The following is a 19,253-nucleotide window of genomic DNA, read 5'->3' as shown; positions in this document are numbered from 1 at the left end:
CATATTTTACTGTTCGGCGCGCTTTCACAGAAAATGCCCCATAAATACGATGTCTCTTAACTGTCAGACAGGATGTACAGTATACAGTACAGCACTCATACACAACGTGGCCTTGTTTTAGAAGTTCTCTTTCTCTTTCCATTGGCACGAACATGTTTTAATATATCTCGTACCTGGATAACTCAAATAGCAGGAGTTATTCAGTCTTCAGCTAGTTGTCCATGTTTTAGATTAGCCACTTTCAACCTAGAGCAGGGGTCTTCAACAGGGGGTCCGGGACCCCTAGGGGGTCCTCAGAGTTAATACAGGGGGTCCGCCAAATCTTTGTGTGATATGATTTTTTTTTTACCTTAACCACTTGAGCCCTAGCATCCCTATTCTTAGGAGAACTTTAGCAGATCTTTAGCAGATTTACAAGCTCTACAAGCTCACAACGCCTCGCGCTGCGAGGCGTTGTGAGCTTGTAGATCTCCTATTTTTGGCAAAGTCCGATATTGGCTTTTTTACCGATAACCGATATACCGATATTGTCCAACTCTTAATTACCGATACCGATATCAACCGATACCGATATATGCGGGGATTATTGTGATTAGGGTAAGCTCACATTTCATATCACACACACCATATACAGTAAGAACTCCTGTAACTTTTTTATAAAGCAAAAAAAAAAAAAAAAATTTTTTTTTTTTTTTCAAAAAACGATACCGATATTTTCCCGATATCAATTTTTATGCTAATATCGGGAGGCCGATAAAATCGGACATCCCTACAAAGAGGTATAGGTGTAGAGGGAAAAAAGAACAGTAAACGTAACGTACAAAAAAAGTTGAATCTAAAACACAATTTTATACAACTAGAGGTCCGGCCGCCCGTAGGGCGTCCGGCCCGCTAGCCGCGGGGCCCCGCGCAGGGGGTACCAAAATCGTGGGATAAAAAAGTCAAACAAAAAGAAAAAAAATTTAAAAAAATATATATATTTCTTTATTTTCCTGGGGGTCCCCGGACCCCCTGGGGGTCCGCGGACCCTGGGAGTGTTGGGACCCCCGCGGACCCCTGTGGAACATGGCGGAGCCCTTCGGCTGTTTTTGTTTTTTTCATGAAGGTGGTTGCTTGTTTCTGCCGCAAATGTGGCAACACTGATATTTTCTTGTCTTTTGTGCTTATCTTCTGAAAACGTGGCAACGCAGATGGCGCAGTTGTTGTTGTGGGAAGTGGGGAGATGACAAAGTTGGCTGCGTGTTTTGTTTTGTGTTTGGGATGTACATGGCACGTGAATGACTGACATATTGTGATACAGACATGACTGAAGTGAAAGCAACGGCCTGGGTCATCAAAAAGGTAAGCTAGAGGGGGGGGATGAAGCGAAGGACACGCTTGTGTTGTTGTGCTGGCGATGCAGAGAGCTGCGGAGTTTCAATTGCGGCCGCTTCGTGTTGTTTCGGCTAAAGCCGTCGGCGTTCGGTGTCGGTGGTGCGCACGGTAAACGGTGCGGAACTGTTTCCCCTTCCGTTGGGGTCGTAATGTGGTGAGTAGAATTAATGATGTTGCGAGGTGGAAAATATGTAGTGAGCAATGATAGGTGGCCTACGCCACCCGTAAATTCAGCGCGCACGCCGTGGCTACTGTGGTGGCGAGATGTGGTGTGTCGGTGTTATGTTTACTCGACAACAGAGCTGTGGGTATGGCGTCAGCGGGGTGGCGGAAGTCAATCCTCGATTATATAAGTAGATAAAGGGGGTCCCTGCTTCATCTCTCTCTCAGCTAGGGGGTCCTTGGGCTGAAAACGTTGAAGACCCCTGACCTAGACAATAATGGTCAAAAGATTTCGAGAATCGTAGTGTAATTTTTGAGGCCCTATTGAAGTTTCAATAGGGCTTAAGTGGTTAATATGAAGATGTGACTGTTTTCTCTTGGATTCTATTTTAAGTCCTGTTCTAGTCTCGCTACCCAGGCCCCTAATCCACACTCTGTTACACTTTGTTAGTGTTGTCCCAGTGCTGGTAGAAACCATTACCCATGCAGTTCAAGAGAATGCATGCATGTCTAAATACAAATTTTACCGGTGCAGGGGGAAAAAAAATACTTGAGACAAAGGATATCCGCACACTCTCCCAAAATGAATTTTATTCAGTACAACATTTCGATGGAAATGTTCCCAAAGTGAATTTTATTCAAACAACGTTTCCACCAAAATGGCCTTTCGTCATGTTCTTGATGAAGTCCATTTCGGTTGAAATGTTGCAGTGACTACAATTCACTTGGTGAGCATCAAAAACAGTGTGTGGATATCCTATGTTTTCTCAAGAAACCATTACCCAGCCTGTGTAGTGAAAGAAACAAACAGGATTGCTTGGATTTGTAGGGGCACTCGGGTGTGATGGGTTAAAGTGCATGTCCACCACTGCGGAGTCTAGAGGTTTGAATCCGTCACGGTGCATCTGGTGTGCCAAACGTCTATACCGGTGATTCTCAAACTTTTCCATGCCAAGGACCCCCAAATTGATACATGTCAGCCCACGGACCCCCATTTGAAAAGATATGCCAGGGACCCCCAAAAGAGATTTTCTTTTAATGCAATAGCAGTGATTCATTCCGATCCATTTTATTTCAAGGAACCCAATTTGATATGCATTAGGCTACGGACCCCTATTTGAATGGCATTTGTATCTCTGGGACCCCAATATACACTGTAAAAATCTATGTTAATCTAACTCTGAGAGTGTACAAATGGAACCAAACGGACCCGTTAGGGTCCGTTTGGTTCCATTTGTACACTCTCAGAGTTACAGACCCATAAGGGTCCATTTGGTTCCTGACTATCAATCAGACTGGGGACCCCCTGGAACTCCCTCAAGGACCCCTGGGTGTGCCCGGACCCCACTTTGAGAACCACTGGTCTATACCGTACATGCATAATTTACTGAATTCCATGGAGGGAAGTTGGGTGGGGAGGACGATCTTTGTCACCGTGACTCCCACAGGCTGGGTGCGGTGCCTGTCTTGAAGGGGGGGTAGTAGGACGGAGACTCTGCTTCCTCCCGGTGGGGGCTCCTCACTGGCCAGGTGAGCCAGTAGGGTGCAACAGCAGCGGCAAACCACAGAAATATGTTGGGAGGAATTAATTGGCATAAGAACTAACGTTGGGAGAAAAAAAGGAGTCAAAATAATTGGCTGCTCTAAATTTAAAATAGGACAGAAACAAAAAAGAAGAAGGGATTGTTTGGATTTCAAGAAGCCAATCGCCATCCTAGGCGGTGGCATTTCCTTTTTTCTTGTGTGTAGCGAGGGAGGATGTTGAACGGGCGTGTCTCAGGGCAGAAAGGAAGGGATGTGTTTGGCTAAATTTGGTTAGAACAAGGCAGGGCACACTACCACGACATGAGGTTCTCATACATGTATCTGCTAGGCTAGACCAGTCTATGGGCTAGACTAGTTCTGTTGTAAACCCTTTAAGACCTGGAACGCATCTGTGTCATTTTTTGATTTTAGCTAAAAAGCATTCTTTTGCACTTTGGCTATTCAAAAATAGCAGATCTACAAGCTCATAGCGCGGCACCGAGTGCCGCGCTATGAGCTTGTAGATCTGCTATTTTTGAAAAATCGTGAAAATGTGTGAAAATCTTTGAATATATATTGTTTAAAGCGAACATTTTAACTCTATTCTTTGCTTCTGGGGGTAACTGGAACAAAATATTTTGAGATGGCGGTCCGCGGCCAAATACATATCATTTTGGGGGTCCTTGACATGAAAAAGTTTGAGCACCACTGATATAGAAACACACGTTTTTTCAGAATACTGTTGGGATTTAGAAGACATTTGTAGAATCGGCTTCAGGTCATTTTCAGAGGGTCTCCGTGCAAATGAGGCTTTCTCTGAGTAGACCATCCCCATTGAAAAGATCCACAAACTTACTGGAATAAGGCCATTGTAAAGTAGATAACTGTGTGAAACCTCTCTCCTCAGAAGGAGTTGTTGTTGTTGTGGTCGCTGTTGAACTGCAAATCCACTAATTGAGCTCTCGGTTTTAAAGGAGGGAGAGATGCTCTCTTCCTGTTTTGGCGTCAGAGGAGCTCTCTCTCTCTCTCTCTCTCTCTCTCTCTCTCTCTCTCTCTGCTTCTCTCTCTGCCTCCCTCCCCCCTCTCTCTCTCTCTCTCTCTGTGTCTCTCTTCCTCTCCCTCAGGCTTTAATCGGATCAAACTGGTCCTGTCGGATAAGATTGCTAATTAATCAAGGGAGGAACCAGTCTCTTTCCTCTGGAAGACATGAGACAGACAGAGAGAGAGAGAGAGAGAGAGAGAGAGAGAGAGAGGAGACTGCTGTGATGTCGGTGGAGTCACTTCCTTCCTTCTCCTCTCTCCGCTTCCTGTGTCTGTCTACAGAGGGCTGTAGTGTTGCCTTTGCTGTGGATAACCAAACATTAAACTGTAACTAAATCCGTGCATGTAACCCTGGGCAAGAATTCTCATTCAAGCTTCTTATTATGCCCAAAAAAACATTCTGTTCTTGTGTGCGATGTCATAGAAATATAATCATGTGTATCTCTGCGCTCAGACTTAACACATTGACTGCCTGAGATTAAAACGTTTTTTTTATCCCCATGCCAGCGTTTATTACCTTAGAAGGACGTATGCTTACAGTACGTCCTTGGCAGGCAATGTGTTAATTTGGCCAGCCTGTGACGTTAGTCATCTATCAGAATCAGAATCATCATTATTGCCACGTCACAGGTTTACACGTGTCAAGACGTGGTTTAATTATTCATTTTCAGAGTGTTCTCCATCGAGTCCATCCTTTATAGTTTTTGCTGAGAAGAGAGAGGATAGACGTAGGGTATAGAGCAGGATATGTGAGAAGAAAAAAGCCACGGCGTAAAAATAGTTCTACAAATGGCTGACTGTACAGGATAACAACACCGTGACATTCATCATTGTCCAGTTCAAAGTCACCGTGTGGGTGTTAGACTTAAATAATATGACGTTCTGTTCTCGGCCATGTCTGCTGCTAACAACTCTGACGCTTATAACAATGATCAACCTCCTCCTCCGGCGTTAAAAATAAAAACAAGCTGAACCGAACAGAACTGGTCTGAACTGGACTCTCATCATCATCAACCCCCCCCCCACACACACACACACACACACACACACACACACACACACACACACACACACACACACACACACACACACACACACACACACACACACACACACACACACACACACACATCCAGCGCTCAGCTGTTCAGTATCAACAAACAGTCTCCAGCCATCATACAGCGGGTCTAACACCGCAGCTGTGAACCAACACAAGGCTATACAATAATAACACCACACACACTCCTAACTAACATGCTACTGGAATACAGACCACCCCCGCCCCCCACCCCCCATCGCGAGGCGTTGTGAGCTTGTAGATCTGCTATTTTCACAACTTTTGTGTGACACTGTTGTATGTTGAAGTAGGGCTTTAATTAACGCAGAAGAAATAGAAATTGGAAACGGCCCAAAAACAGCGACGATATACATAGCTGTGGGATGGATGGACGATTGGGTGATTGGATAGATGGACAGACAGATAGATAGATATAGATGGATGGATGCATGGATGAAAATATTTTTTGTACACTGGGGGCAACACAAATATAACATTGCAAACGAACAATAACGTTTCCCACCTCTTTTTTTATGGACAAATAGCTGGTTGACTGACTTATTTGCACAAATTATTTGCACGCTGGCAAGTGATGCTGGCTCACTGTGTGTCTGTTTAGTTCAGCTCAGCACACTACCAGTTGTTCTGCTACACTGAGCTAGCTAACAGCTGCTGGGCAGCATAACACACACACACACACACACACACACACACACACACACACAGTACTTAAGCACACACAAACATGCCATAAACGTCAGCACGCTCAACATTTACACTCTGTGGGTGAAGGAGAAACACTGGGAACATACAACCATGTCAACACGCAGCGCGCGCACACACACATGTGTTTGCCGTGCGGACATGTGAGTATAGAGACACGAACACATAATTACACCAAAGCTAGTCCACTCACGCAAACCTGTAGCATATCCCAGTCTCTTTCTCTCTCTCACTCACACACACACACACACACACACACACACACACACACCGAATTCCTGAGCAATCCATCTTGTGTGAGTGGATGGTGAGCACGGGGGGGGGGGGGGGGTCGAGGCCAAACGTCACGTGAAGTTCATCCCCATTTTGCTAACAATGTATTTGTAGTGCATGTGGGCTCTCAGCACACAGATGATTCATATGTCAGTGCAGTATGTATTATTACCCACACACCCGCTCTCTCCTTTTCACCCTCACCCCTCCTCCTATCCATTAAGAACCTGAGTCCGATTCCACAAATGCCTTCTTTTTTTTAACTACATTTTTATCCCACGTTTTTTGTAACCCTTTTTTTTTTACCCGGTGCCAATTTTCTAAGTAATCCTGGGCACTACACTCCCCCCACCAGCCTAGGGAGCCCAGGGCCGAGCTCATGCCTCCTTCAATGCATGAGAGCCAACTGACCTTCTTGTCACCTGACAGGGGGGAGTTTCCCTGGTTGGACGTAGCGCGTGGAAGGAACAAGTTATTCCAACCAGTTCCCTTCCCCTCCATCAGGCGCCCCGACTACATGTTTTTGTGAGGGTATTAACTACCCTGGGAGACACGGGGAGAACATGCAAACTCCACAAATGCCTTCTAAATCAGTAGTTCTCACACTTTAAGGATTTTTCAAAAAATGTTCAAAATTAGCAGATGTACAAGCTCGCGGCGCGAAGTGACGCGCTGTGAGCTTGTACATCTGCTATTTTTGAATAACCAACGCAAGACTCTAAAACGACACAGATGCTTTCCCGGTTTTAATGTCTCTCTCTCTCTCTCTCTCTCTCTCTCCCTCTCTCTCTCTCTCCCCCTCTCTCCCCCCCCTCTCTCTCTCTCTCGCTCCCTCCCTCCCCCTCTCTCTCTCTCTCTCTCTCCAGCAACAGGAGCAGGACCCCACTAACCTCTACATCTCCAACCTGCCGTGCTCCATGGACGAGCAGGAGCTGGAGAACATGCTGAAGCCGTTTGGTCACGTGATCTCCACACGGATACTGAGAGACGCCAATGGAGTCAGCAGAGGGGTCGGCTTCGCCAGGTAAAACGTGATGATTGATTATGAGAGGAATTGGCCAGAAATACCCCATATATATACACACACACACACACTCACACATATGAGAGCTGAAGAATTCATATCAGACAACTAGTAAAAACCACCAGTTTATACTCCAGTGATGAATTCAGTTTATACTCCAGTGATAAACACCAGTTTACACTCCAGTGATGAATATAGTTTATACTCTAGTGATAAATATAGTTTATATTGATAAACACCGGTTACTTGTGTGCACTGTAGACAAATGAACCGCTATGGGTCAGTTAAATTGAGCATTTTACTCTGTGGTGTGTGTGCTACATCAATCATACAATAGGTGGTGGTGAGTTGTGACCTTCAAGTGTTTGAAAGTGAATGTAGAATCCTCCTGAGTGACTGACAGCTTATGAACTCCATGTGAACCCATCAGCTTCTCCAAACAAGCACACAATTACTGGCAAATACCGCTTGTCCCGGGTTACACATGCATACGTCCCTGTGAACGCACGCACGCACGCACGCACACACACACACACACACACGCATGCACACAACATAAATGCACAAACATGTACCTGCACATAGTGCGGGCACGTTCTGTATACCTAAACACACACACACACACGCACACACACACACACACACACACACACACACACACACACACACACACACACACACACACACACACACACACACACACACACACACACACACACACACACACACTCCTCTCACTCTCACATTATGTTTTTCCTTTCCACATAGGCGAACTTTTCCCTTTAGTTATTTAATCCACCAAAGTCAAAGTCCCTTGTCCTTGTCCTTTTAACACAGCCACCGGGCTTTAAGCACACACGCACACACTCACTCACACACACACGCGCGCACATGCACACACACACACACACACACACACACACACACACACACACACACACACACACACACACACACACACACACACACACACACACACACACACACACACAGAGCACAGCTCCAGCCTGCTGCAGACCACCTGTTCAGCAGAGAGACATGATGGAGTTCTAGACAAGAGGAAATAAACGACAGGGAGAGAGAGAGGAGAGGTGGAGATGGATAGATGGCAGGATGGCAGGGGAGTGAGAGACAGCAGTGTGAAACAATACACAGAGAACTAAGCTAATCATAGAAGTTATGAGAGAGAGAGACAGAGAGAGAGAGAGAGAGAGTGTTTTGGGAAATGAGCGAAGGAGACAGGAGGTGGAAAGATGGAAGCAGAGAGTGGAGAAAGACAATGTTATGATGGAACAAATGAGTATTGAAGAGGTGTAGAGTGTGTGTGTGTGTGTGTGTGTGTGTGTGTGTGTGTGTGTGTGTGTGTGTGTGTGTGTGTGTGTGTGTGTGTGTGTGTGTGTGTGTGTGTGTGTGTGTGTGTGTGTGTGTGTGTGTGTGTGTGTGCGCGTGCATGTACTGATGACAAAAAGAGAGAAATGGAGACAGACAGCTAAAACAGACACAGTAAGACACACAGACAGATATGGAGACAATAAGACAGAGAGTGACAGACAGTCATAAAGTATGTTTATGAGATAGACAGTTAGACAGACAGATATACAGAGACATGCAAACAATAGGACAGTGAAACAGACCGACAGACAGACAGACAGACATGCAGAGAGAGGGACAGACCGACAGACAGACATGCAGACAGTAGGACAGTGAGACAGACTGACAGACAGCTGCAGAGGCAATGGGGGTATGGAAAGCCATGAGGGACATTAGTCAGAGTAAACTGTGCTAAGTGTTTGTGGGCCGATCCATTACTGTTATCAGAGACCATTATTCCACAGCCAGCACTAATCACTGTAGACAGCACCACCTGATCCCATTAACAACAGCATGCACAGAACACAGTACTGACTCTACACTGGATGACTGCATAGATAACTGACTGACTGACTGAATGACTGCATAGATAACTGACTGACTGGATGACTGGATGGATGGATGACTGCATAGATAACTGACTGACTGAATGACTGCATAGATAACTGAATGACTGCATAGATAACTGAATGACTGCATAGATAACTGACTGACTGCATAGATAACTGACTGACTGGATGACTGCATAGATAACTGAATGACTGAATGACTGCATAGATAACTGACTGACTGGATGACTGCATAGATAACTGACTGACTGGATGACTGCATAGATAACTGACTGACTGACTGACTGGATGGATGGATGACTGCATAGATAACTGACTGACTGAATGACTGCATAGATAACTGACTGACTGCATAGATAACTGACTGACTGACTGGATGACTGCATAGATAACTGACTGACTGAATGACTGCATAGATAACTGAATGACTGCATAGATAACTGACTGACTGCATAGATAACTGGATGACTGCATAGATAACTGACTGACTGCATAGATAACTGACTGACTGGATGACTGCATAGATAACTGAATGACTGCATAGATAACTGACTGACTGCATAGATAACTGACTGACTGCATAGATAACTGACTGACTGGATGACTGCATAGATAACTGAATGACTGCATAGATAACTGACTGACTGGATGACTGCATAGATAACTGAATGACTGCATAGATAACTGGATGACTGCATAGATAACTGAATGACTGCATAGATAACTGGATGACTGCATAGATAACTGAATGACTGCATAGATAACTGAATGACTGCATAGATAACTGGATGACTGCATAGATAACTGAATGACTGCATAGATAACTGGATGACTGCATAGATAACTGACTGACTGCATAGATAACTGGATGACTGCATAGATAACTGAATGACTGCATAGATAACTGGATGACTGCATAGATAACTGAATGACTGCATAGATAACTGACTGACTGCATAGATAACTGAATGACTGAATGACTGCATAGATAACTGACTGACTGGATGACTGCATAGATAACTGAATGACTGAATGACTGCATAGATAACTGAATGACTGCATAGATAACTGAATGACTGAATGACTGCATAGATAACTGAATGACTGCATAGATAACTGACTGACTGAATGACTGCATAGATAACTGGATGACTGCATAGATAACTGAATGACTGCATAGATAACTGAATGACTGCATAGATAACTGACTGACTGCATAGATAACTGGATGACTGCATAGATAACTGACTGACTGCATAGATAACTGACTGACTGCATAGATAACTGAATGACTGCATAGATAACTGAATGACTGCATAGATAACTGACTGACTGCATAGATAACTGACTGACTGCATAGATAACTGGATGACTGCATAGATAACTGGATGACTGCATAGATAACTGGATGACTGCATAGATAACTGGATGACTGCATAGATAACTGGATGACTGCATAGATAACTGACTGACTGCATAGATAACTGGATGACTGCATAGATAACTGACTGACTGCATAGATAACTGGATGACTGCATAGATAACTGGATGACTGCATAGATCAGGGGTTCTCAACCTTTTCAGGCCGCGACCCCCAAAATAATGATATTATTTCCCGCGACCCCCCGCGTGCACGCGCGAGGTCGCGCGCACGAAGGTTATTTAATTATAATAGGTTATTTGATAATTGTTTATTATCAAAACATTTTAGCAAAAAGTGGGTAAATTGAGTAAATTAACTGATAAAACATGAATTAATGATAACATAAAAAAATATTTTGTTAAAAAAAAAAAACTTTTTTTTTTTTTTTTTTTTTTAATTCACCAAAAAATCTGGCGACCCCCCCAAATTATTTGGCGACCCCCCTGGGGGTCGCGACCCCCAGGTTGAGAACCACTGGCATAGATAACTGGATGACTGCATAGATAACTGGATGACTGCATAGATAACTGGATGACTGCATAGATAACTGGATGACTGCATAGATAACTGGATGACTGCATAGATAACTGGATGACTGCATAGATAACTGGATGACTGCATAGATAACTGGATGACTGCATAGATAACTGGATGACTGCATAGATAACTGGATGACTGACTGGATGACTGCATAGATAACTGGATGACTGCATAGATAACTGGATGACTGCATAGATAACTGGATGACTGCATAGATAACTGGATGACTGCATAGATAACTGGATGACTGCATAGATAACTGGATGACTAATCTCTGAGTTAGGGTAACCGCATACCCTCGGATTAAAACTATTTCTTAATACCATTTAAAGATGTGTTTACACTATAATTCATAACTAAAGGATAGATGCTAAAAAGTTACAGTCTTGGAGCCCAGTTAGCATATCCACAGTTCTGATATTCACACCTCCAATTTGTAAGACAATTAGCTCCCTGTTGGTGGTCCAATTGCTGATGGCTCTTGGTATTGATGTGGAACACAATTTCTGGTGTTGTATGTGATGTTCTGTCTTAGGCTAATTATGTTTATGTTTGTCCTGTTTTTAACAGTTTGTTTCGGGCTAAAGTAGTTAGGCCTTGCCCATGCTACCTGGTTCCATGGTTTCAATTTGCTATGGATCAAGTAGTCTTTCAGGTTTTTGTTTTTCCTGTAGGCCGAAATTATGTTAAAGTCCTGTAGGAGGTCCCCGCTCCTGTTTTCAAATTTTATTTTGATGGCTCTGTTTGCCAATAAACTTTGGCTAGAAAATTTGGTTACTAATGCTAGTGTGGGTTTCTCATTCCTTACCTTCACTTCCTGGAACGTGTTGTATGCTTTCCTGAGAAATGTTCTTGTATATATCCACGTTTCCTTAATGCTGTGAAGAGAGTCTTGCAGGCATTTTCAAAATCTGCTGCTTGTGTGCAGATTCTCTTGAAACGTAGGAGTTGTGACTTGACTATTCCTGCGAAACAATGGGTTGGATGGAAGGATGTCTTGTGGAGCAATGGGGGTGGGTATACTGGGGGTATACTTTGGGCTGTTACACAGGACCAGACAGAGACAAACAGTGGTGTAGTGTACAGAACTATTACCCTTTAACAACTACTACAACTGTAAAACAAGCTTAGAAGGTGTCAGCAGTCAAACACAATGCTCATAATGTAATGTCACATGTAAACGGTGTGTGTGTTGTTGCTGTGGGATGTGGAACATGTAAACGGTGTGTGTGTGTGTGTGTGTGTGTGTGTGTGTGTGTGTGTGTGTGTGTGTGTGTGTGTGTGTGTGTGTGTGTGTGTGTGTGTGTGTGTGTGTGTGTGTGTGTGTGTTGCTGTGGGATGTGGAACAGAGTGAAACTGATCACATCAGATCCTCTCTCGCCTGCTGTGATGATGATGATTGGCTGGGGAACTGTGTTAGTGTGCGGTTTTGTTTGTCTACACTGCGCACGCGTGTGTGTGCACACATACTAACAAGGGCATGTATGGGTGTATGAGCATGCTTGTTGCACCTAATTTCAAACTGTGAGTGTGTGTGTGTGTGTGTGTGTGTGTGTGTGTGTGTGTGTGTGTGTGTGTGTGTGTGTGTGTGTGTGTGTGTGTGTGTGTGTGTGTGTGTGTGTGTGTGTGTGTGTGTGTGTGTGTGTGTGTGAGTGTGTGGCAGCCATGTGGGCGTTTTAAGGGCAGTCAGCGTGAAAAGAGATCAGTTTATTCACTCTGGCACATTGAGGCATGGAGAACTGACCCACATAACATAAGTACTCACACTAGAGAGAGAGAGAGAGAGAGAGAGAGAGAGAGAGAGAGAGACTAAGACAAATCATGATCTTTCAAGACAACAGGAAAAAATGAATGTAATTTACTTTGAGCTGCACTCTAATTTAACACAGAGAAAGTACCTTGGGGTAACCATATCTGCATGAGGACATTTCAGTATGCCAATAAATGCATTCAAATGCATGCATTAACATTTCAATTAGAATCTGTACAAAAATATTTGATAATTACATTTTACCAATAGCTTTACATGGAAGTGAGGTCTGGGGCCCGCTCAGTAGATTGAAACATGACTCATGGGACACATTTGACACCTGATTTTTTGTGGGTTGAAGTAGATGAGAGGTTTAGGGATGCCGCCTGGGAATCAGAAGGTCACCGGTTGGCCACATTGTCCGCCCAGTCTGTGTGTCGATGTGTCTCTGAGAAGACATTTAAACATGCAAAAGCAGGCAATAACATTTTGGACACATGTAATCTCCAGTCAAAAAAAGCCCAAGAGCTGAAGGCTGAAAACAGACACGTCAGTCAGCTGATGGTGAAGCTAACGATCAACACTGCTTCAAAACAATACAACAGTATAAAACCAATTATGAGTCAGTCAGTCAAAAGATCTACATTTAGAACAATGGAGAAACTAAACAAAAAGCCAACATAGACTAAATAGTTATTTGACCCTAAACAGAGAATATAAATGGGCTTAGTATCTCCACTGCCAGGCAAACAACACAGAGACTGATCCTGATCAAATCCAGGCTCCAGAGAGCATGGATGTGTTCACTGCTCAGCAGGTGAGGTACACAGCAAAAGCCTCAGTGTTCATTTAAAGGGACATGAAACCCTACTGTACTTTATTTAGTAAGACATGAGAAACAGTACATGGAAGTACAATTCACAATACAAGGTCTACTAAACTGGATAACTCATAAAAGCACTAAGCTTGTTTAAAATGAGTTCCCACGCACACAAATCATGATGACATATAAGAGACAGACAGATATACACTACTAAGGAATTAAGGGGGGTACACATAATTGGCTACTCAAAATGTTGAAGGGGAAAAACCTACAGTAGAGTGAAAACATGGTAGGGCTGACCTGAACATAGTACACCATTATGTAAGCAACTGATTTGAGGCTAATAAAATTGATAGAGTGTATTAGATTTATGGGAAAGAGGGGAAGTCCGCACACCGTTTTAGCTCCCAGTAGAAAAGTGTATTATTAAATAGTTAGGTAACGTTTCGACCGCAAATGGTCTTCATCAGGTCTTGTGTTAGATTCTTGTGTTAGATTTATGTGCACCAATTTGCAAGCAATGACAATACTGATGACTACTGTCGGTGCTTGCACATTGGACCCATAAGGGTCCCTTTAGTTATATTTGTACATGCTCAGTTACAAATGGATAAATGAACACTGAGAATTTAGCTTTGTAGAGGCAGAGATGCACTTCCCCACCCACTGTGAAAAAGAATAGAAAGAAAAGAATATACCTGCCATAGCCTAAGGCACACTCAATCACTTCAAGATCCTATAAATTATGGATTGGTGTGGTCTTAATTAATTGTACTACATTGCATAAAATGTATTGTATTGTATTAGCAATCAAATAATTGACTGGAATTAGTAGAATATAGAAGCTGCATACAGATGTGTCACCTGTGTATGTAATATGTAACTGAGAGAGAGAGGAAGAGAGATGAGAGACAGACAGGGAGAGAGAGACGGAGAGAAAGAGGGCAGAGAGAGACAGAGGAAGAGAGATGGAGGAACACTGGATATGAGAACGATTACGTATTTGAGAGGAAGAACGAGAGGGAAAATGAAAGGGAACGGAGAAAGAGGTGTTGTAGATACATAATGCATACACTAACAGAGGAACAAAAGGATGGATGGATGAGAGAGGGGGGGAGAAATAGAGGGCAAGCATAGAGGAACGAGAAAGGAGAGGGAGGGAGCGGGGAGGAGGTAAAAGACGGAGGGAGCGAGGGATGAGACAGAGAAAAATGAGAGAGATGTCAAAGAAAAGAGGGGAGACAGTCCAGGAGGAAGATGGATGCCATGAGGAAGAGCGATAAAGATGAAATAGAGAAATGTATGGTGGAGATAGAGGGATGAGAGAGATAGGAGGAGAGATAGTTATGAGGGACAGAGGGATGAGAGATAGGAGGAGAGATGGGGGGATGAGAGATTGCAACATGCTCTCACTCCCAAAGCGTACCGTGGTGCAACCCGTTCTCACTCCCAAGGCGTCACATTTTGCCGCTCTGTCAGTAGCCCTGAAAGTCACGTTTTGACATGACGGGACATTGCATGTTGACAAAACTATGACTAAACCTAACCATAACCTCACAAAAATGTGGAGAGAGAGAGGGGAAAAAAAGGAGGTTGAGGTTACTAGTCAAGTGGTCAGCTTAGATCAGATGAATTTATTTATTGAATTCATTTAAGTGTGTGTGTGTGTGTGTGTGTGTGTGTGTGTGTGTGTGTGTGTGTGCGTGCGCGTGTGCGTGCGCGCATACTGTATGACATTAAAGAACAGATCAGAGGCCCCCTGCTGTTCAGCTCATCAGCTCATCTAAGAGTCACTCCACCATCATACAGTCTTCATTCTCTCTCTCTCTCTCTCTCTCTCTCTCTCTCTCTCTCTCTCTCTCTCTCTCTCTCTCTCTTCATATCAGCTGTAACACTACCCACAAATTGTTCACCCTCGTATCTCACGCCATCTGCTCTGCATCGTAATCCATGAGCTTTCTTGTTTTTTTTTCTCTTTCATTCCCTGGCCCTCTCTCCCCTCATCTTTTTCTCCTCTCTCCAATTTCCAACTAACCACTCCCTTTTTCAACCACTCTTCATCCCTTTCTCTCTCCTTTTCACCTCTCTCTCTCTCTGCCTTTTTCTCTGTCTCTCTCACTTCTCTTTCTCCTTCTGTTCCCTCCATCCAGTAGGGACACCAATGACTACACATCAGAATGCTGTGTAAATTAAATTAAGACTCAAGATTGTACACTGTTCTTTCTTCCAGTTCATGTCTGTTTATTGTAAGTCTGGTATTCATTCTCAAATCAAGCACTTTGTATTCTAAACAGAGGAAGGCGCTTCGCTTGGCAGAACATTAATTCAGCGATGAGTTCACCTCACCCTCCCTTTCAACAGATAAAAAGTGACACGTGCTCTTGTAAAATTATCACTAACATGACAGTAAAACCATTTTGGAAAGAAAAAAACAGACACAATGCATCTATTTCAATGCTTTTGCACACCAAAAGCTAATATTAGTATTTCACCAATGTTCTTAATGAGAGAGCAGGCAGAAGGAAACACTAATCTAAATAGAAACACTAAACACTAAACTAATCTAAAACCCAATCAAGTGCAAAAAGAATTGCATAATCAAAATCAGACCCAATGTATTAACTTAGGAAACACAAGTAAACATAATCGTTCTAATAACCAGTCATTTGAGCACAGTTGATTTGATTTCAACCATAATTTGAATCCTCTGTTAAACACATGTCTCCATTTTTAGATCCGTAAGCAAAGAGTTCCTCTATGTTTTGTTATTATAGGCTTACTATGTTAGCCATCACCGACCAGTTTAGCATAATGTTAACCATGAAAGGAGTCTCGTTGAGGGAAGGCCACAAAATCACTTTTCTTTCTCCATGGATTCAGCTTTGGCACATTACATGCACAGCCAGACTTATACATGGGCCCTGAAATTAATACGATTATTTAATTTTTCACTTTTTGTTGTAATTGTGATCAATTGTATAGCCTATCACACGGTCTGAATCCGATGAATGAGGTGTTTTATCAGAGCATGTGAACAGAGGTGAGTGGGAGGCCTCCCTTATCTGTGTACATCCACTTGTGATGCTCGCCACCGCTTTAAAAGAAAGAAAATACAAAAAGCTGTGTTGGATTTTGCTGCGAACGCCCAGTTGCTGCCTTAAGCACCATGGACAGCGGTGCTCTCTCTCTCTCTCTCTCTCTCTCTCTCTCTCTCTCTCTCTCTCTCTCTCTCTCTCTCTCTCATAATTGACACAGGGGCACACATAGGCTATTGTGGAACATTGTTACTTCATAGGTACTACTTGCTGTTCTTAGCCTATAGCTTTGGCCTTGTATACCGTACTAGTTGTTCTGTCGTCCTCAAAGAACAGCCTTGCTTTTTCTTCATGCGTTTTAAATTATGGTAATAATATACTCCATTGGGATGCATGTGTTTCTGGTCATACAGTACGTTCTGGTTGGAGTAGCTGTAGCTTATCATTTTGTAACGACTGAAGCCCCGGGGCCCTCAAACCCCCCCTCAGTCCGGCCCTGGGTATACTGTATGCATTAAGCGTATCTGTCCTATAAGCTCTTTGTTTGAATCTGTGCTACATAATGGGTAATGGCATGTTGGTCACAATCACATTATTATTCTCTGTAATGTCCGGAACTGCCTTAAGGGTGTGTTTTCATACTATAAGGGTGAAAGCTGTCTGCCTTAGAATGATATTATGATCACTGCTTTTTTCTATAAATAGATGTATGGATATTGCCATTGTCAACCTTCGATATCCTAGTCCTGAGGAAAAAAAGAAAGTAGACTTGCAATTTTGCTAAGTCAACCTTTTGTGAATATCATGATTAGCTCATCTATATATCTGCCATACCGCTTAATTTTTTAAAATTTTAATCTACAAGCTCACAATAAGTCGCCCTGCAACCCGTTGTGAGCTGATAGATCAGCCTTTTTAGGCCTGTGACGCCGTTGTACAACAAAGTATAAATCAAGCTATAGCGAGGCATTCATTGTGACCAATGTTCATGTATAATGACTCTACTAAAATGCATCCCCGATGTTCTGCAATATATCAAGTTGTTTGAGAACATGTGTGGTGTCTTGGAGGAACACTGGTCTGGTATCATTGAGATTCGTCCATTGCTGCTGATAATGGGTCTAGCTGGTGGGCTTATGAACCCATTAAAAGGGATAGTTCACCCCCAAAATGACTTTTTTTCTATCGATTACTCACCCCATGGAGCCTTGAATTCATGGAGATTTCTTTGTTTTTGTTGCATTCCTAGTACGTCAATAATTTGATGACCGGCAGAGTCTGAGAGACTGAAAGAGTCTCCATTGAGTCCGCTGGTGATCAAATTATTAGCTTGGGAATGCGACAAAAACAAAAAAAAATCAATGGGTTAAAGGAACTTTGTGGATTTTTGGGCAACATACTGTATAAAATGATGCCTTCGTCTGTCTGTCTCTCTCTATCTACCTCTCTCTCTCTCTCTGTCTGTCTTTCCCTTCAACTCGCTATTAGCTGTAACACTACCCACCACATTTTCAGATGTTTCCCTCTCTCATCTCCATCGATCTGCTCTCCATCTTAATCCTTCCCTTTATATTTATCTCTATCTTCACTCCTCCTCCTCCTCCTCTCTCTCCCCTCATCATCATCTCTCTCCTCTCTCTCTCCCATCAGCATCAAAACGAACCACTCCTGTCCGTTCACTCTTCATCCGTTTCTCCCTCCTCTCTCTCTCTCTCTCTCTGTTTCTCCATCCATCTGGCACAGATTGGGAGGTAATAATAACCCTCACTTTCATCAGGAAGACAAACAGCGAAGACAGCAAAATGCGGTGTTAATTGGAGTTAAATTAACACTCAAGATTTTACACCGTTCTTGCTTCCAGTTCAGTGTCTGTTTATTGAAAGGCTGTTATTCATTTTTAAATCAGCTCAAATCAAGCACTTTGTATTCTAAACAGACGAATGCGCTCTGCTTGGCAGAGCATTAATTCAGCGATGTGTTCACCTCATCCTTCCTTTGAACAGATAAAAAGTGACACATACTCTTGTAGAATTGTCACCGACATGAAAGTAAAACTCATTTTGGTATGACAAAAGACAAAACAAAAAACAATACATTTATTATCTATTTCAAGGCCTTTGCACACAAAAAGCTAACATTGGTTTCACCTACGCTTGTATAATGAGCGAGCTGGCAGGGGATCGGTGCCTTGCTCAAGGACAACTCGGTATAGATGGTTTGCTCCAGACCAGGGGTCATCAATAATGTCCATGTGTCCATGGCAAGACTTGTCCATGTCCGTGTTAAATATTAGATTTTGTTTTTACATAACATTATAATGTTCTTATTTTGATCCAATTACTGAATGTCAGTCTCCAGTTTTTCTTCAGAATATGTATGACACTGTTTACAGTATTTTGGCACTATGGCACATTAGGAGTCCACCAGTACAGTGGTTTTCAAACGTTTTATTTTTTTTAGGACTCCCATTACACTACACCCGGTCCATTTGGTTCCATTTGTACACTCTCAGAGTTATACAGGCAGCATGTTCAGCATAAACAGTGTAATGCCATTAATATGAT

General features: G+C 43.1%; 1 protein-coding gene across 1 annotated transcript in view; it reads left to right on the top strand.

Moving 5' to 3' along the window:
- Positions 1–1,302: 1,302 nt before the first annotated feature.
- The window catches only part of LOC311061713 (RNA-binding motif, single-stranded-interacting protein 3-like), a gene marked incomplete at both ends in the record, with an annotated part of 110,521 nt that continues 92,570 nt past the window's right edge, over positions 1,303–19,253 (top strand). Inside the window, 2 exons of the mRNA XM_084080402.1 lie at positions 1,303–1,341; positions 7,021–7,178. Coding sequence (XP_083936528.1) covers positions 1,303–1,341; positions 7,021–7,178 — 197 coding nt within the window. The remainder of the gene's footprint in view (positions 1,342–7,020; positions 7,179–19,253) is intronic.

Source organism: Gymnoscopelus microlampas, assembly GCF_963454915.1.
Source record: "Gymnoscopelus microlampas genome assembly, chromosome: 15".
NCBI classification, from domain to species: Eukaryota; Metazoa; Chordata; class Actinopteri; order Myctophiformes; family Myctophidae; genus Gymnoscopelus; species Gymnoscopelus microlampas.
Note: the sequence above shows the minus strand (reverse complement) of the source record. Positions and strands in the feature narration are given on the sequence as shown.